General features: G+C 41.9%; 1 protein-coding gene across 1 annotated transcript in view; it reads left to right on the top strand.

Annotated features, from left to right (window-relative positions):
- Window positions 1–13344, top strand: part of LOC125484630 (translation initiation factor eIF-2B subunit epsilon) — an 18936-nt gene extending 5592 nt beyond the window's left edge. The window contains exons 3-4 of the mRNA XM_048604104.1: window positions 4529–4639; window positions 6966–13344. Of these exons, the coding sequence (XP_048460061.1) occupies window positions 4529–4639; window positions 6966–7028 (174 nt within the window). The 3' untranslated portion in view covers window positions 7029–13344. The remainder of the gene's footprint in view (window positions 1–4528; window positions 4640–6965) is intronic.
- The last annotated feature ends 1948 nt before the right edge of the window (window positions 13345–15292 follow it).

The following is a 15292-nucleotide window of genomic DNA, read 5'->3' as shown; positions in this document are numbered from 1 at the left end:
GCTTTGCAGAACACCTACGCTCGGTTCGCAATAAACAACTGCACCTCCCAGTCGCGAACCATTTCAACTCCCCCTCCCATTCCTCAGACGACATGTCCATCCTGGGCCTCCTGCAGTGCCACAACGATGCCACCCGAAGGTTGCAGGAACAGCAACTCATATTCCGCTTGGGAACCCTGCAGCCCAATGGTATCAATGTGGATTTCACAAGTTTCAAAATCTCCCCTCCCCCTACCGCATCCCAAAACCAGTCCAGCTCGTCCCTGCCTCCCTAACCTGTTCTTCCTCCCACCTATCCCCTCCTCCCACCTCAAGCCGCACCCCCATCTCCTACCTACTAACCTCATCCCGCCCCCTTGACCTGCCCGTCCTCCCTGGACTGACCTATCCCCTTCCTAACTCCCTACCTACACTCACCTTTACTGGCTCCATCCCCGCCTCTTCGACCTGTTTGTTTCCTCTCCACCTATCCTCTCCTCTATCCCTCTTCTATCCGCCTCCCACTCTCTCCCTATTTATTTCAGAACCCCTTTCCCCTCCCCCTTTTCTGATGAAGGGTCTAGGCCTGAAACGTCAGCCTGTCTGCTCCTATGATGCTGCTTGGCCTGCTGTGTTCATCCAGCCCTGCACCTTGTTGTCTCGGATTCTCCAGCATCTGCAGTTCCTACTATCTCTGATTCAATATTGAGTTTAATAGTTTTAAGGTCTGAACTCTCCCATGTCCCAGCCCCCTACCCCACACACCAGGTCTTGTTATCTCATAGCCTGCCATTACACACTACCTTATTGTTAGCCGCTAACAGTCTCCATTAACAGCTATTCACCCTCCTAACCAGATCGTTATCAATTCCTTTGTCTGTCCATCTGTTCTTCTCTCTCTTTAGCCCCTCCCCCCACTTCTGTATATAGATCATTTTCCTAGCTACCATCAGTTCTGAGGAAGGGTCACCGGACCTGAAACGTTAGCTCTGATTTTACTTCACAGATGCTGCTAGACCTGCTGAGCTTTTCCAGCAACTTCTGTTTTTGTTCATGATAGATGGGGCCTCAGTTTAAGGTTTAACAGCCCTTCTGACAGGGACAACACAGTGTGGAGCTGGAGAAATACAGCAGGCCAGGCAGCATCAGTGGAGCAGGAAAGTTGACGTTTCGGGCCAGGACCCTCTTTAGCAATGACAGGGCAGTACTACCTCATTGCTGTACTGGGAGAGTTGATGTGGATTTTATAGTCAGAACTCTAATTGCCCCCTATTTCCTACATTATTAGAATGTTGTCCCTTTCTGTTGCTTTTCCCTTCCATATCATGAGAATAGTCATCACTGGCCCAGGTACAGTTACACAGGAGTCTGCTGTACTGACACACCTTTCATAATTTTTTTGTGTGACCCTTTTCAGGGTAGGTTTGCAAAATATGGCTTAGCTTCTTCGTACTTTGATATGTCCTTGCTGACATTCATATGCATGACCTCTTCAGCAGAGGTTAGTCAGTGATTGGGAGCAGGAACCCTGATTAATGGATCCCAGTCTGTCTGGCTCAGGGCAGTCATTATTATTTCACTGCGTGAACTTGAGTCATCAAAAGCAATTTCTTATGTTTTTAATGGAGATAGCGGATACCATGGAAGATGCCAAAAGCTGCCCTTACAGACCTGTCAAAGGCTCCCAGAACAAGTACAGCGTGGAGTTAATCATCTGCCTCCACTGAGAGTTCATTTGCTCATTTGCTTTGGTGCTTCTAACTGTTGCCACTTGGTGGTGCTGTTAACCTCTTGGATACATCGTACCAATTGCTGTGGAGAATGGATCAGTTTAGTGTCAAAAATGTTTTACTCTCTCCTTTGACTATCCTGCTGAGATATGTATTGCCATTTGCATGACAGTGATATTGTTGTCCGCAACTAGCGGGGTCCACTTTCAGGCTGGTAGTTAAGTAGGTAATAAGCTCCCAAACTTTCTGCAACCTGCCTTGAGAATCTGTAATTTCCTGGTGACTGGCCCCATCCCATTGTCACAGCTCAGAGTCAACAAAGAACAAAGAAAATTACAGCACAGGAACAGGCCCTTCGGCCCTCCAAGCCTGCGCCGATCCAGATCCTCTATCTAAACCTGTCGCCTATTTTCCAAGGATCTGTATCCCTCTGCTCCCTGCCCATTCATGTATCTGTCTAGATGCATCTTAAATGACGCTATCATGCCCTCCTCTACCACCTCCGCTGACAACACGTTCCAGGCATCCACCACCCTTATCATAAAGAACTTTCCACGCATATCTCCCTTAAACTTTTCCCCTCTCACCTTGAAATCGTGACCCCCAGTAATGGAGTCCCCCACTCTGGGGAAAAGCTTCTTGCTATCCACCCTGTCTATACCTCTCATGATTTTGTAGACCTCAATCAGGTTCCCCCCTCAACCTCCATCTTTCTAATGTAAATAATCCTAATCTACTCAACCTCTCTTCGTAGCTAGCGCCCTCCATACCAGGCAACATCCTGGTGAGCCTCCTGTGCACCCTCTCCAAAGCATCCACGTCCTTTTGGTAATGTGGCGACCAGAACTGTACGCAGTATTCCAAATGTGGTCGAACCAAAGTCCTATACAACTGTAACATGACCTGCCAACTCTTGTACTCAATACCCTGTCCGATGAATGAAAGCATGCCGTATGCCTTCTTGACCACTCTATCGACCTGTGTTGCCACCGTCAGGGTACAATGGACCTGAACACCCAGATCTCTCTGTGCATCAATTTTCCCCAGGGCTTTTCCATTTACTGTATAGTTCGCTCTTGAATTGGATCTTCCAAAATGCATCACCTCGCATTTGCCTGGATTGAACTCCATCTGCCATTTCTCCGCCCAACTCTCCAATCTATCTATATTCTGCTGCATTCTCCGACAGTCCCCTTCACTGTCTGCTACTCCACCAATCTTAGTGTCATCTGCAAACTTGCTAATCAGACCATCAATACCTTCCTCCAGATCATTTATGTATATTACAAACAACAGTGGTCCCAACACGGATCCCTGTGGCACACCACTGGTCACAGTTCTCCATTTTGAGAAACTCCCTTCCACTACAACTCTCTGTCTCCTGTTGCCCAGCCAGTTCTCTATCCATCTAGCTGGTACACCCTGGACCCCATGCGACTTCACTTTCTCCATCAGCCTACCATGGGGAACCTTATCAAACGCCTTACCGAAGTCCATGTATATGACATCTACAGCCCTTCCCTCATCTATCAACTTTGTCACTTCCTCAAAGAATTCTATCAAGTTGGTAAGACATGACGTTCCCTGCACAAAACCATGCTGCCTATCACTGTTAAGCCCATTTTCTTCCAAATGTAAATAGATCCTATCCCTCAGTATCTTCTCCAGCAGAGTCAAAATGATAACAGCTCAGGTAAGGTGTCAGAAAGGTGATAGGATCGTGACCGAGGCAAAGAGTTGATGCTGTTGTGAGAGGATAGGTGGGGGGGAGAGTTGGTCAAGGAAAGAGAAAAGATAATTTTCAAATATAGTAATGGGTTTGTGAAACACTCACGTTGTCTTGACCTGCACTGAGAAATGCCCAGCTGGACCATTTCAGTCTCTGCCCTTCCAAATTTCAGCACTGCCTGGTGAGAGTTGCATGGTCTGCATAACACTGGTGTCTTATTGTGACTGGTATTAGTAAAGTGGAGATTCATACATCACTAAAAGATGTTAGCCTCCATGTGGTTTCCGAACTATATACTAAAAGCAGCACCTAAAAGCATCTCAGCAACAGCACCTTGACTTTCTGACACTTCATTTATGCATTGGGACAGGTAATAGTTCTGGAGACATTGTTTTTAATTTGGGTTTCTCAGTATCCTACGTTGAGCAAAATTTTTGATCATAGTGTTTTTTTTTCCCTTCTCCTCGTTATTACACGACTCTCAAACAAGCAAAAGGGAGTCGTTTGGAGAATTTTTTTTTAAATGTGCTGTTTGGGCACCTCTGTCTAAATACTTCAGTTCTTTTGAGAGTAAGCAACAAATACAACACATTGAAGGTGGTAAAGTGTCCCAAGTGTATCATCATCATCACCAAACAAAACATTTCACTGGCCTGCTTCAGATTTTAGGTGACCAAAATCCTGGTCGAATAGGTGGTCTTTAAGGAGCCTCCTAAAGGAGGAAAGAAAGGCAGAGATGTTTATGGAGGGAATTCCAGAGTTTGCTGTGTCAGCTGCTAGAAGTTCAGCCAGTTATGGAGGAGTGGTTAAAATCAACAGGACAGGATTCAAGGAGTACAGACATCACGGAGGAATTGTGGAGCTAGAGGCGCCTACAGAGAGAGGGTGTGGTGAGATCCGGAGGGATTGGAAAGCAAGGGTAAGAATTTTTGGAATGTTGTTGAAATTAGGAGTCACTGTAGGTCAGTGAACAAGGGTGAACATGTGTGTGTTAGGATATGGGGAGCACAGTTTTATTTGGGCTTCAGGAGACAAAGTTGTAAATTCTTATAAAATGGAAGCTAATTCATTTATTCTGCGTCTGGTTCAGGCACTGATGACATTATACCAGCTGGAAGTATTGGTTGAAGAAACTATCCTTGGTTGGTTCTCTCAGAGTGCGCCTACAGAGAAAGGAAGAAGTATTCGAAAACATCATGGGGTGAGTGCACAGCTGCGAGTCCACTCTTTCCTCCATTGGGCTCTGTGCCAGTTACATCAATAAGTTCTATACAAGCTGTGCGGTCAAATCACACAGCTCAGAAGGAGGTCATTCAGCCCGTTGTGCCTGTCCTGGCTCTTTGAAAAAGCTATCCAATTAGTTGTATGCATTACTTGTTCTCCAGTTTGCCTTGTCACACATTTATCCATATCTTTATTGAAAGGTACAGCTGAAGCTGCCTTCACTGCCTTTGTGGGATTGAGGTCCAGACCGTAAGGCATGCTGCAGTTCCCCATACATCACATGAATTTTCTAGCCAGTTACCTTATTGAATTCAGAAAATCACAATGCAGGAGGAGGCTGTTCAGCCCACTGCTCATTTTTGGACTGTTTAAATGTGCAGTCATGTTCGGTTCCACACTTGTGCTTATTGTCCACGCTAATGGCAGTCAAAGTTCCTTTCAACATTATTCATGGAATCTGTTCTCACTGCCTTTTCAGATTCTGATTTCCCTTTGAAATAACTTCACCTCATCCCTTGAGATCTTTTGCCAGTGGTTTCTAAATGTGTAACCTCTTGTTGATTGACCCACTCATCATGGGAATTAGTTTTTTTTTCTCCATCTACTTTATCAAAACCTGCAATAGTTGATTTTGGCCACCATTTAATTTTCTATGTACCAGAAAGAACAGTTTAACTTTTCCCAACCTGTCTTGTGTCCTCCGATTACTGACCCTTCTGCCATTCGAAACAGTGTCTCCCACTCTCTGGAAACCCATGTTTTGTGTTAACAAGGTCTTCAAGCTGTGTGGTAATTATGTTGTGTTTAAGTTTTTCTCTGCTACCTAATTTAAGGAATGAGTGTTTTTGTTTCCCCTGAATGCAGTTGTTTTTCTTATTCCTATTGTATTAAAGTATTTTGTCAAGGCAGCACATGACCATTAGTCCACTAACCAGAAGGTCACTGGAATCATAGAATCCCTACAGTGCAGTTAGAGGCCACTCGGCCCATTGAGTCTTGCAATGACCCTCTGAGGAGCATCCAACCCATTCCCATAACACCACATTTACCATAGTTAACCCACCTAGCCTGCACACTGCCTGACAATTTAGCCTAGCCAGTTGACCTCACCTGCGTATCTTTGGACTGTGGGAGGAGACCGGAGGACCTGGAGGAAACACACACAGACACTGGGAGAATGTGCAAACTCCACACAGACAGTTGCCTGTGGGTGGAATCAAACCTAGGTCCCTGGTGCTGTGGGGCAGCAGTGCTAACTGCTGAGGCACCATGCTGCCAGCTGTCTCTGGTTGTCATTGATTTAATCTCGGTTGGAGGGACCACCATTGGCCATAACAGGAACTTCTGACATTCTCAATCCTGAGTACTATCCCAAGCCTTGCTACAAATCCATATATGTTGTCGTCAGGTGAGGGTAGAATTGAGTTTGGCTGTGAAGCTTACTATGGTTCACTAGATTGGTTATGCTACTTGGGCTCATTCATGAAGACTTACCATTTAGATGAGATGCAGGAGTGCTTGCAATATCCTTACAGCCATTAGCCTCACTGATTCCCTACAACAGCCATTAAGGTAACTTCTGGTGTTAGTAATTCTTCTGTGGCCTCGTGCAGATAGAGCAATCTGATTTTGAATAATAAGTCCAGGCTGATATTACATAAAACAGCTATTCATTTTGGGATTTGATACACTTGCAATATTTCTGTAGCCATTAGTCAAAAATACTCATAGTTTTCCTTCAACCATTAGTCTGGAACTCTGAATATTTCTGTAGCCATTGACTCACAGTACTTGCAATATCCACGCAACCATTAGCCAAACATGCTCACAGTTTCCCTGCGGCCACTAGCCCATACCAAATCAGCACTTTCAGGGTAGATGGAGACATGAGTCAGTGTTCAGTGGGTAGGAGGAGCTGAGTCACCACCTTCAAGGAGGAAAGGGCTTTGAGTTAGCATCTTGGCAAGGAAGAAAGGAAGAAGAAAGGTAAACAGGCCAGAAATAAAATGAACCTTTCTTCAGTTTTGATAATGGCATCTGAAACCAGCCATGAAGGTAACTATTAGAGTTTGGAATACTTTGTGGCCTCTGACAGATAATGAACAATCCGATCTTGAATAATAACACTGGGCTGATACTATGTAAAACAGATCCATTCATTCTGAGATGTGATGTGGGTGGTTCATTGCAATAAGGAGAGCTGTCTATGCTATGCACAGCAAACATTTTGTAAATAGCCTGGGATTGCTGCTGTATGGGCTTTGCACATTCACAACACTCTAACTGGCTCTTTTGTTCTTCAGCTGCAGAAGTTCATTAAGTGGCTTGAAGAGGCTGAGGTGGAATCATCTGAGGAGGAGAATTAACGCATTGCGCCAAGTCATGGGGACCTTTCATAAATTTAAGCATTGCTGAGTGCTCAGTGCATCGTCAGGTCGACCAGAATTGAAAATCGTTTTGGTCTGTTGCGACGAGTGAAAGAATTGATAGGTGTGAAAGGCTCTTATCAGGATGGGAATGGTCTTTGGCTGCTAATTTTTGTCCTTTGGAAACATTTTAAAACTGGTGTGATCTCTCACACTGGACACCTTTGTTTAAATTGTAAAACAGATTCATGGGATCAAAGTCACTGCACCCTGCTCAGTCCTTGGGGCTGTCCATGGAATGGGTTTGGACTACTCTTAGTTAGGATGAGTTCACACCACAAAATGTCCTCTCACTCAGAACCAGCTTCAGCAGCTTGTTCAGGGAAGTCACAACCTGGCTGGTGTAGAAACTGTAAAACATAAAGTATGACCGTGATGAAGGGATGGAACACATTATCACATTGTAAAAGTTCACTTTGCATCTAACCCTGTGCTTGTACCTCCCTGGAAGTGTTTGATGTGGAGAGTGTAGAGGAAGCTTTACTCTGTGCTGTACCTCCCTGGGAGTGTTTGATGAGGACTGTGTAGTTTGCTTTCAGCAGTGTTGAAAGTACTTGACAAGACTAAATTAAGTAAACTTGCTTAACACATTGTACCTAATTCAGATTGTTTTAGGGAACTTTGTGCCACACTATACCTAACTTGTGTGTGTTGGCTGCTACTAGTAGCTACAAAAAAGTGTTCTATTCCTGGCAGGATCATCCCTTACTTTGAGGAACATAAGAATTAATTTAATTGAAAGAAAATTTGACCAGGTTTTTTGCAGGGTGGGGAGGTGGGGATTTTAAATTGAAAGCCCCTCACTGGTGCTCTTTTGGAAATATCTCACTGTAGCTCTTTTGGAAATATCTCACTGTACTCGTTACTGAGTGGAGAATAAAACTGCATTGTTCAGGGAATCATTCATCTTCCAACATTCCCTGAAGGGAAATAGCTTTGTGAATAACTGTCTCCCTCTACTTATAATGCTGAGAGATTCAAAGCAGGCACAAGGCAGATTTAAGGAGGGTTTTGCATACCAAGAAGGGCAGACTGGGGTGTCAGGATGGCAACCTTCCTTTTCCTGAATTTCCTGTGGCCCTATATTACTCCAGTCATCCTTAACAGTAAAGTGGAGTATGACTATTGCAAAGTTTCCATGTATATGTGGTCAAACCAAGCCATGGGTATATTATCATAGAATCCCTACAGTGTGAAAGCAGGCCATCCAAATAGCATCCACCCAATCCCTGTAACCCTGCATATCCTACCTAACCTACACATCTTTGGACGCTATGGGCAATTTAGCATGGCCAAACCACCTAGCCTGCTGAACTTTGGACTGTGGGAGGAAACCGGAGCACCTGGAGGAAACCCACACAGGCACAGGAAGAATTTTCAAATTCCACACAAACTCCACAGGGTGGAACCGAACCTAGGTCCCTGGTGCTGTGAGACAACACTGCTAGCCATGCTGTATTGCGCCACAGACTGTAACTTGGCTGATATATTTGGAGATACCGCAATCATAACTTTTTTCAATAGTTAACACCCTTTTCATTGCCTCAGTGATAAAGAACCATAATAGATCTTCCAGTCTGGGCTGAGCAAATGGATCCCAGAACAGCACAGAAGCTGCTAAATTAATTGTTCATGCAGGGCTGAAAACATTTTTATTTGAGGGCTCCTTTTGAGAATTTTTTGGAGGGTTGAGTCTTGATTTTAATTCTGACATTTTATCAACTGATGCAGTTGTGTTGTAACTTTGCTGTGTGTATTTGTGAACCGGTGTCTACAAGTTTTTCTTCTTTAGGTAAATACAGTAGCACAATTACCAAAGATTGTACACATCGAGACCTCAGTAGAGACTCCGGAGGACATCTGCAGTCCTATCCATCCTGCCATTTTGAGTACCTGCCTATTGTTCCAATTTTGTTGCCTCTGCAGCCAAATTTCCCCACTGGGTCAAGAATTTTCCTTGAATTCTGTACGCTTCACATTCTCTCTGAAGAGACTGTTAGTTGACTTCATCACATGCTTTCTTAAAATCCTTGTAAATAACATTCATAGACATTCTCCCCAGCCACTAATTGATTAAATTACCTGAGCTTTGTCAAGTAAACATATATTCTCTGATAAGCTAAAAGATTTCAGGGCTTTCGGTAAGTCCACTGATAATGATAGATTCTAATAATTTCCTGTACTAACGTGCAACGAACACAATGTTAGATGGGGTTTCAGCTGCTTAGTTTTTAGTTACCCCACCGTGGAGCTGGGGTCAATGGGAGCCCATATGCTAGGCTTGAGCCATGAGAAGTGGGACCCATGTCACCATGTATCCGGTACCTGTGGAACCTATAATCGCCACACAAACATGTAGCCAACCAAAGATCCAGCTCCTGCGAGAGCTGTATCCTGACATTGAGGTGGTTACCTATGCACACTGCACCCCAACTGCCAGCTTTTTGAAATAAAAGCAAAGTAATGTAGGTGCTATAAATCTGAATTAAAAACAAAAAGTGCTGGAAGTAGCCAACAGGTCTAGCAGTATCTGCAGTAAGAAAGCATTAACTCAAAGTCGATGACTTCATTAAAATTAGTGAAGGCTTTAACGTGGAGGATACAGGAATGGGGGAGAATTGGTCAAAAAATATCAATATGAAGAAACGTTGCAGTGTTTTGCTCAGTTGCCTTCAATTGTTGGCAAAAGAATGATAAACAGGATGTTTGGGTTTACAGAGCTGAGTTCAGTGTAATGAAGTTAAGTGTTAATGAATAATCATAATTCATGCAGCTGTTTTCTATTACAGCAGAGCTCGAACAGGGAAGAGCTGGCTTTGTCAGTATCAATTAAAAGGTGCTTCTACTTCAGAGAAGTGCTGGCATCCTTGAGCATATGGCTAGCTTGCTGTCATCTGCACAGAACAGCAGTCATCTTGGGGGTGTCTTTTTGAACCAGATTCATGAAACTCAGCTGTGAAGTGGGGTGCTGGAAATGGGATAATTTAAGTCTGGAAACAAGGTTCTTGAAGCAAGTATTGGGTTATAGCTGAGACTAAGAGTGCACTGAGTTTTTAGGAATCGAGCTCTGTACGGTCTGTATGCAGCAATGAAACAAACATTCAAATCTCAGAGGAGCAAATGCATATAGAAATTGGCAACAACTCCCAAGCATGTTTAAAAAAAAAAAAAACCATTTTAAAGGGTTTGAGATCCAGTTGGCCCTTGCCCAGATTTTTTTTTTAATTCCTTTACCATCATCTCTCAAAGCAGTTTTTTTTTTGGCACATCAAACTGAAGTGCAGAAAACCTTTACATATGTAAGCATTGTGGCAGCCATTGAGGACAGGGGAGATTAATCAATATACCAGGCTGCTCCTGAAACTAATTTGGATTTAAATGTTAAAGTGTAGATGAGGGCACCAGTCAGATGCAGTGGTAGGCCAACCTGCTCCAGAACTGTGTCATTATATCCCTGGGCAGGTTAATTTAGAAAAAATAAATTAATGGTCATGGCATAGCAGAGAATGTAGCAGCTCTGAAATCCGTAACTCTCCTCTGAAATTGTTTTGTTGGCTATTTTTTCAATACACTCAATTGCTACATTGCAAACTATTGGGTGAGGTCTCACCTCCAAGTCTGTTTTGACCATTCAATCACTTTCAGACATCCTGAGATCATGAAAATTGTTAGATCAATGCAAATCTTTTCCTTTTAATGTGACCAGATGAATCGTCACTTCACATTCGGAAACAGCATCTTTGTGATTCAGCGGTCTCTGTTCCCTGCCTGTTATTAGAATATTGTTGTCCAATTTATGACTAAGCAATGTGTCATCTCCTCTCTCGGTCTTTGAGAATGTAAATTATTTCTCTACACATCACCATACTGACTTGGAGTGAAGCTTCCTGATTCTCTACTGTGTCTCTAGAGGAAGACGTCTAATGGCATTGAGTGACCTTTCTTCACAATGAATGGAATGACTTCCTATTTGAGGCTTATGCTATCTTCTCTCAAAGAACCATTCTCAGGCTCGCTAAAGCTTGCAATGCATAGAGTAAAAACTGATTTACAAAATGCAATCTATGTCATAAACTCTACATATGAAATGCCTTGGGAAAGGGAGCTTTATATTTGAAAGTTGATTATTCAGAGATTTAAGGATTATCCCAGTTATCAGTTAGTATAAAGCCTCTTGTGAAAGATCAAGTATGTTAATTTCCCTTTCTGAAGCCTGCCTGTTCTCCTTTCTACTTCCATTGTTAGATATCTCTGTTCTAGTTGCTGATGAATCCATTTTAAAACCTTGAATGTTGTGCTCTGAATCAAATTGGTACAGCCACAAATCCGGAAGAGCTAGATAAAAAATGGAGCAAGGTCTTTCTTGTTCACGGTCTGTGACTCTGGCCATTGCCTGATACAAAAATAATGAAGTTATTGATAGAGATTAATTGCTAAAATTGTTCAATAGGAGGCAATAGACCCAGACATGAGTTAGGAACTGTCTGTGGTGGAATCAGCCTTGGGAACAGGAGGTACAAAGTTATGGTTCTTTCAAGGCCCACTGCATCAGCACACATAATGTCCCAAATTACTCAGATAATGGATCCCAATATTTATCTACTTTGCATTTACATGAATCAGTAGGAACTGTTTCTATCATTTCCCAAGGGAGCTTACTGATATACTCCGTTTTATTAATTTTAAGTTTTACTTCCATTCAAGTGCAGGTAATGTGCTCTGTGTCTACCTTTCACGATGTTAATTTTCACATGTACTGCAGACATCTTCACCACAACTACTGTCAAGCTCACCATTGCCTGTAGATTATCAGACTGCTTATCTGACATGCAGTATTAAATCAGCAGAAATTTTCTCTGATTCCATATGGAGGAGACTAAAACCATTGTTTTTGGTCCCTGCCACAAACTCCATTACATGTTATTGACTTTCCCTCTTCTAAGTATCTGTCCGAGACTGAAACAGACTGTTCACTATCGTGCTGTCATATTTGACCTTGTAATGAGCTTCCACTCACATTCTTACTACCTTCATCACATTTACCACACCCATCTATGTAATTTTTTTTATTTCCAACCCATTCCTGCTTGGCCTACGTTTTCCTAAATTTGTGGTCATCTGAAACGCTTGTGCATATCATAACTCTCTCCAAGTGCTGTTTATCCATTGTCTGTGCTCACTGAATTGTATTGGCTCCCGGTCAAACAATGCCATAATTTTAAAAATTCTTTATTTTCTGATCCCTCTGTGACCTTGTCTGCTCCTGTCTCTAATCTCCAGCTCTACAACCCAATGAGATATCATATCATTAGGCATCTTGACATGCCATTTTTAATGGTTGCACCATTGATGGTTATTTTTCAGCTCTGAAGTTCCCTCATTAAGACTCTCAACCTCCCTTTTCCTTCATTAAAACTGTACTTAGAACCTGGCTGTATGTTCAAGCTTTTGGCTGTGGGCCCTTGGGACTTGATGTCAAATTTTGCTTTGCTATTTTTGAAGTGATTGGAAATATTTATTAAGTTACACAAATAAATGTTGTTCTGAACATGCAGAAATAACTCAATGTCAACATTACGCGTCTTTTTGGAATCCTGAAAGCAGGTTGGACACTATTGTAGTGACCGAATAAGACCATATTACAAATGCTGTGTCTGACACACCTGGAAGTGTTGTAAATAGAGAATTGCAGGCTGATTCCTATACAGTATCAAAGAAGAACTAAAGGGAGGAAAGGGCTATACAATCCTGAAAGGAGAAGCACAATTCTGAGAAGAATGATCCTCGGCTCCATTAGGATTTGAAATGTTTATGGAGCACACTTGCTATAGGTGAAGGAAGGGCTACACACATTATTGGAAGAACTCTGGGTGAATCACCTGTGCGTTGGATGGACAGTGTGAAAAGAAAATTGGAACTGGACCTCCTACCTTGTTTGGAACATGTAGGCCTCTCTCATATGTTTCCCACCATCACCTGACTCATTTAGAGTCTTTACAGCTTCTGGTATTACTCCATCATCATTATTCTCTCCATTATCAATACAATCTCTTCCTAGTTTGAAGACTGAGTAAATGTTTTGTTATCAAAATTACCAACAAATGGAAAGTCACAGGCTGCAAATGCACATTTTCCCAAATGGTTTTCCTCCCATGTACTAAAAGTATAAAATGATTCGATAGTATGCTGTTCCTATTTGACAGTATCTGGGCTTAATGAACATAGGTTTTCATAAATAAACTGCATCATTAATCACTCAAATGTTTCTCTACTATTTAGTTCACCCAGTTGCAAATTTTCTGAAGGAGAAAACCTTCAGCCTCATAAACTGTTCACAAGAGAATGATTTTTTTTTGACTGAATATATAGAAAACATTAAGTGGCTTTAAAAAAATTTATAAGCAGTTTTTTTTTATTTTGATAAAAGCATACCAGATGCTGTGTGTTTAGAAGCTGGTAACTGTATGTTGTTTGTTAAATCAACTACCTGCAATAAAACTGAAATGTCAATGTCCATTTTTTAAATCTTGGCATAGGCAAATAAACTATAAGGATGTGTTAGGGGTGAGAAGACACCAGTTGTACCAGCACCATCTTTCCCAGGTGTGGATGCACAGGTTTTATACACTGGAGAGATTTGAAAAGTATGAATGTTCAAATACATACATGAGGGGAGGCAATGGCCTAGTGGTATTATCACTGGACTGTTAATCCAGACACCCAGATAATATTCTGGGCACCCAGGTTTTCTAACATTTTCTAACTCCATACCTAACTCATGCCTTTAGGGCAGTGTTTCCACTTGTTCTAATCTTTGTTTTTCCAAGTGTACAGTTATTCTGCTTTACTAATAGATTCCAGGACTTCTGCAATGTCTGATATCAGACCAGCAGACCTGCACCTTGTCTCGGATTCTCCAGCATCTGCAGTTCCTACTATCTCTGTAGTTTAATGTGTTCACTCTTCCCTCCATTCTTCATTGGCAGTGTCATATTTGCTAACTTTCTATCTGCTGGAACTGATCAAGAATTTTGGAAAATCATTACCAGTGTATCTATTATCTGTTTTAGAATCATAGGGTGTACGTCACCAGATCCTGAGGATGTCAAATTTTAGCCCTAAAATTTCTCCAACACATTTCTCTGTGAATATTAATCACTTTGATTTGCTTACTCATTGTCTCCCAGGTTATTGTGTATTTCTGTTGTGCAACTTGTCTTGGGTGGCCTTTTGCTGGTTTCTAAAATGCTTATATATCCTCAGATTTATAAATTCTTTGTAACATTATAATCTTCTATACAATACAATCCTCAACTTTCTTACTAAGCCACAGGTGCATCTTTCTCGTTAAAATTTTGGTTTTGAATATAATGTACTTTTGTTGAATGTCTTGAATTGTTCATTTAAATTTTTTCTCCTATTTACTGCCAAATATTTTAGGCTAATTTCCCCATTGTTCATGGCCAGGTATCTATCCCCTCATACTTATATAAATGTTTTTGTTTAAGATTCTTGTTTGTGATTGAAGTATTGAATGAAAATGGGATTGAATGTCCCTGAAAGGGACAGATATAAATAATGACTATGTGTGAATGTTGAGGAATTAATATCTTCAAAAGAGAAGGTGGCGAATAAACTGATGGGAAAAGGCGGCGGGGGGGATGTAGAAATTACTTCCCAACCATGGTTGAGGGACTTCATATATGCTGGGAGAGCACAAAGGCTGGGATTGTTCTAATTATAGCAGAGAATGTTTAAATTGAAACTGAAATGTTTGATAAGAGGGGATATACACACTCTTTTGTACCGGCAGGTGGGCCAGTAACTAATGGGCACAGACTTCAGATAATTGGAAAATCTCTGGATGAGAAATAGATGAGAAGTTTCCTTTATGCAATGAATTGTGATCTGGAATTTATTCTGTATAATTATGGTGGAAGCTAATTCAATAGTGATTTTCAAAGGGAATTGAATAAATACTTGAAAAGGAAAAATGTGTATAGCTCTGGGGAAGAAATAAGGCGCTGGAACAAATTGAATAGTTCTTCCAAAGTGCTGACAGAGGCAATATGAATGGCTGGTATTTTGCAAGATCCTATGAGAGACTGAGACACTGCCCTAGTCTACAGATTTACCTGCGAGAGTTATGTTATTGGTGATTGCTGAGATTTCTATGAAATTCTTAGATTGCATTTATAGCTCCA

Source organism: Rhincodon typus, chromosome 13 (assembly GCF_021869965.1).
Source record: "Rhincodon typus isolate 14 chromosome 13, sRhiTyp1.1, whole genome shotgun sequence".
Classification (NCBI taxonomy): Eukaryota; Metazoa; Chordata; class Chondrichthyes; order Orectolobiformes; family Rhincodontidae; genus Rhincodon; species Rhincodon typus.
Note: the sequence above shows the minus strand (reverse complement) of the source record. Positions and strands in the feature narration are given on the sequence as shown.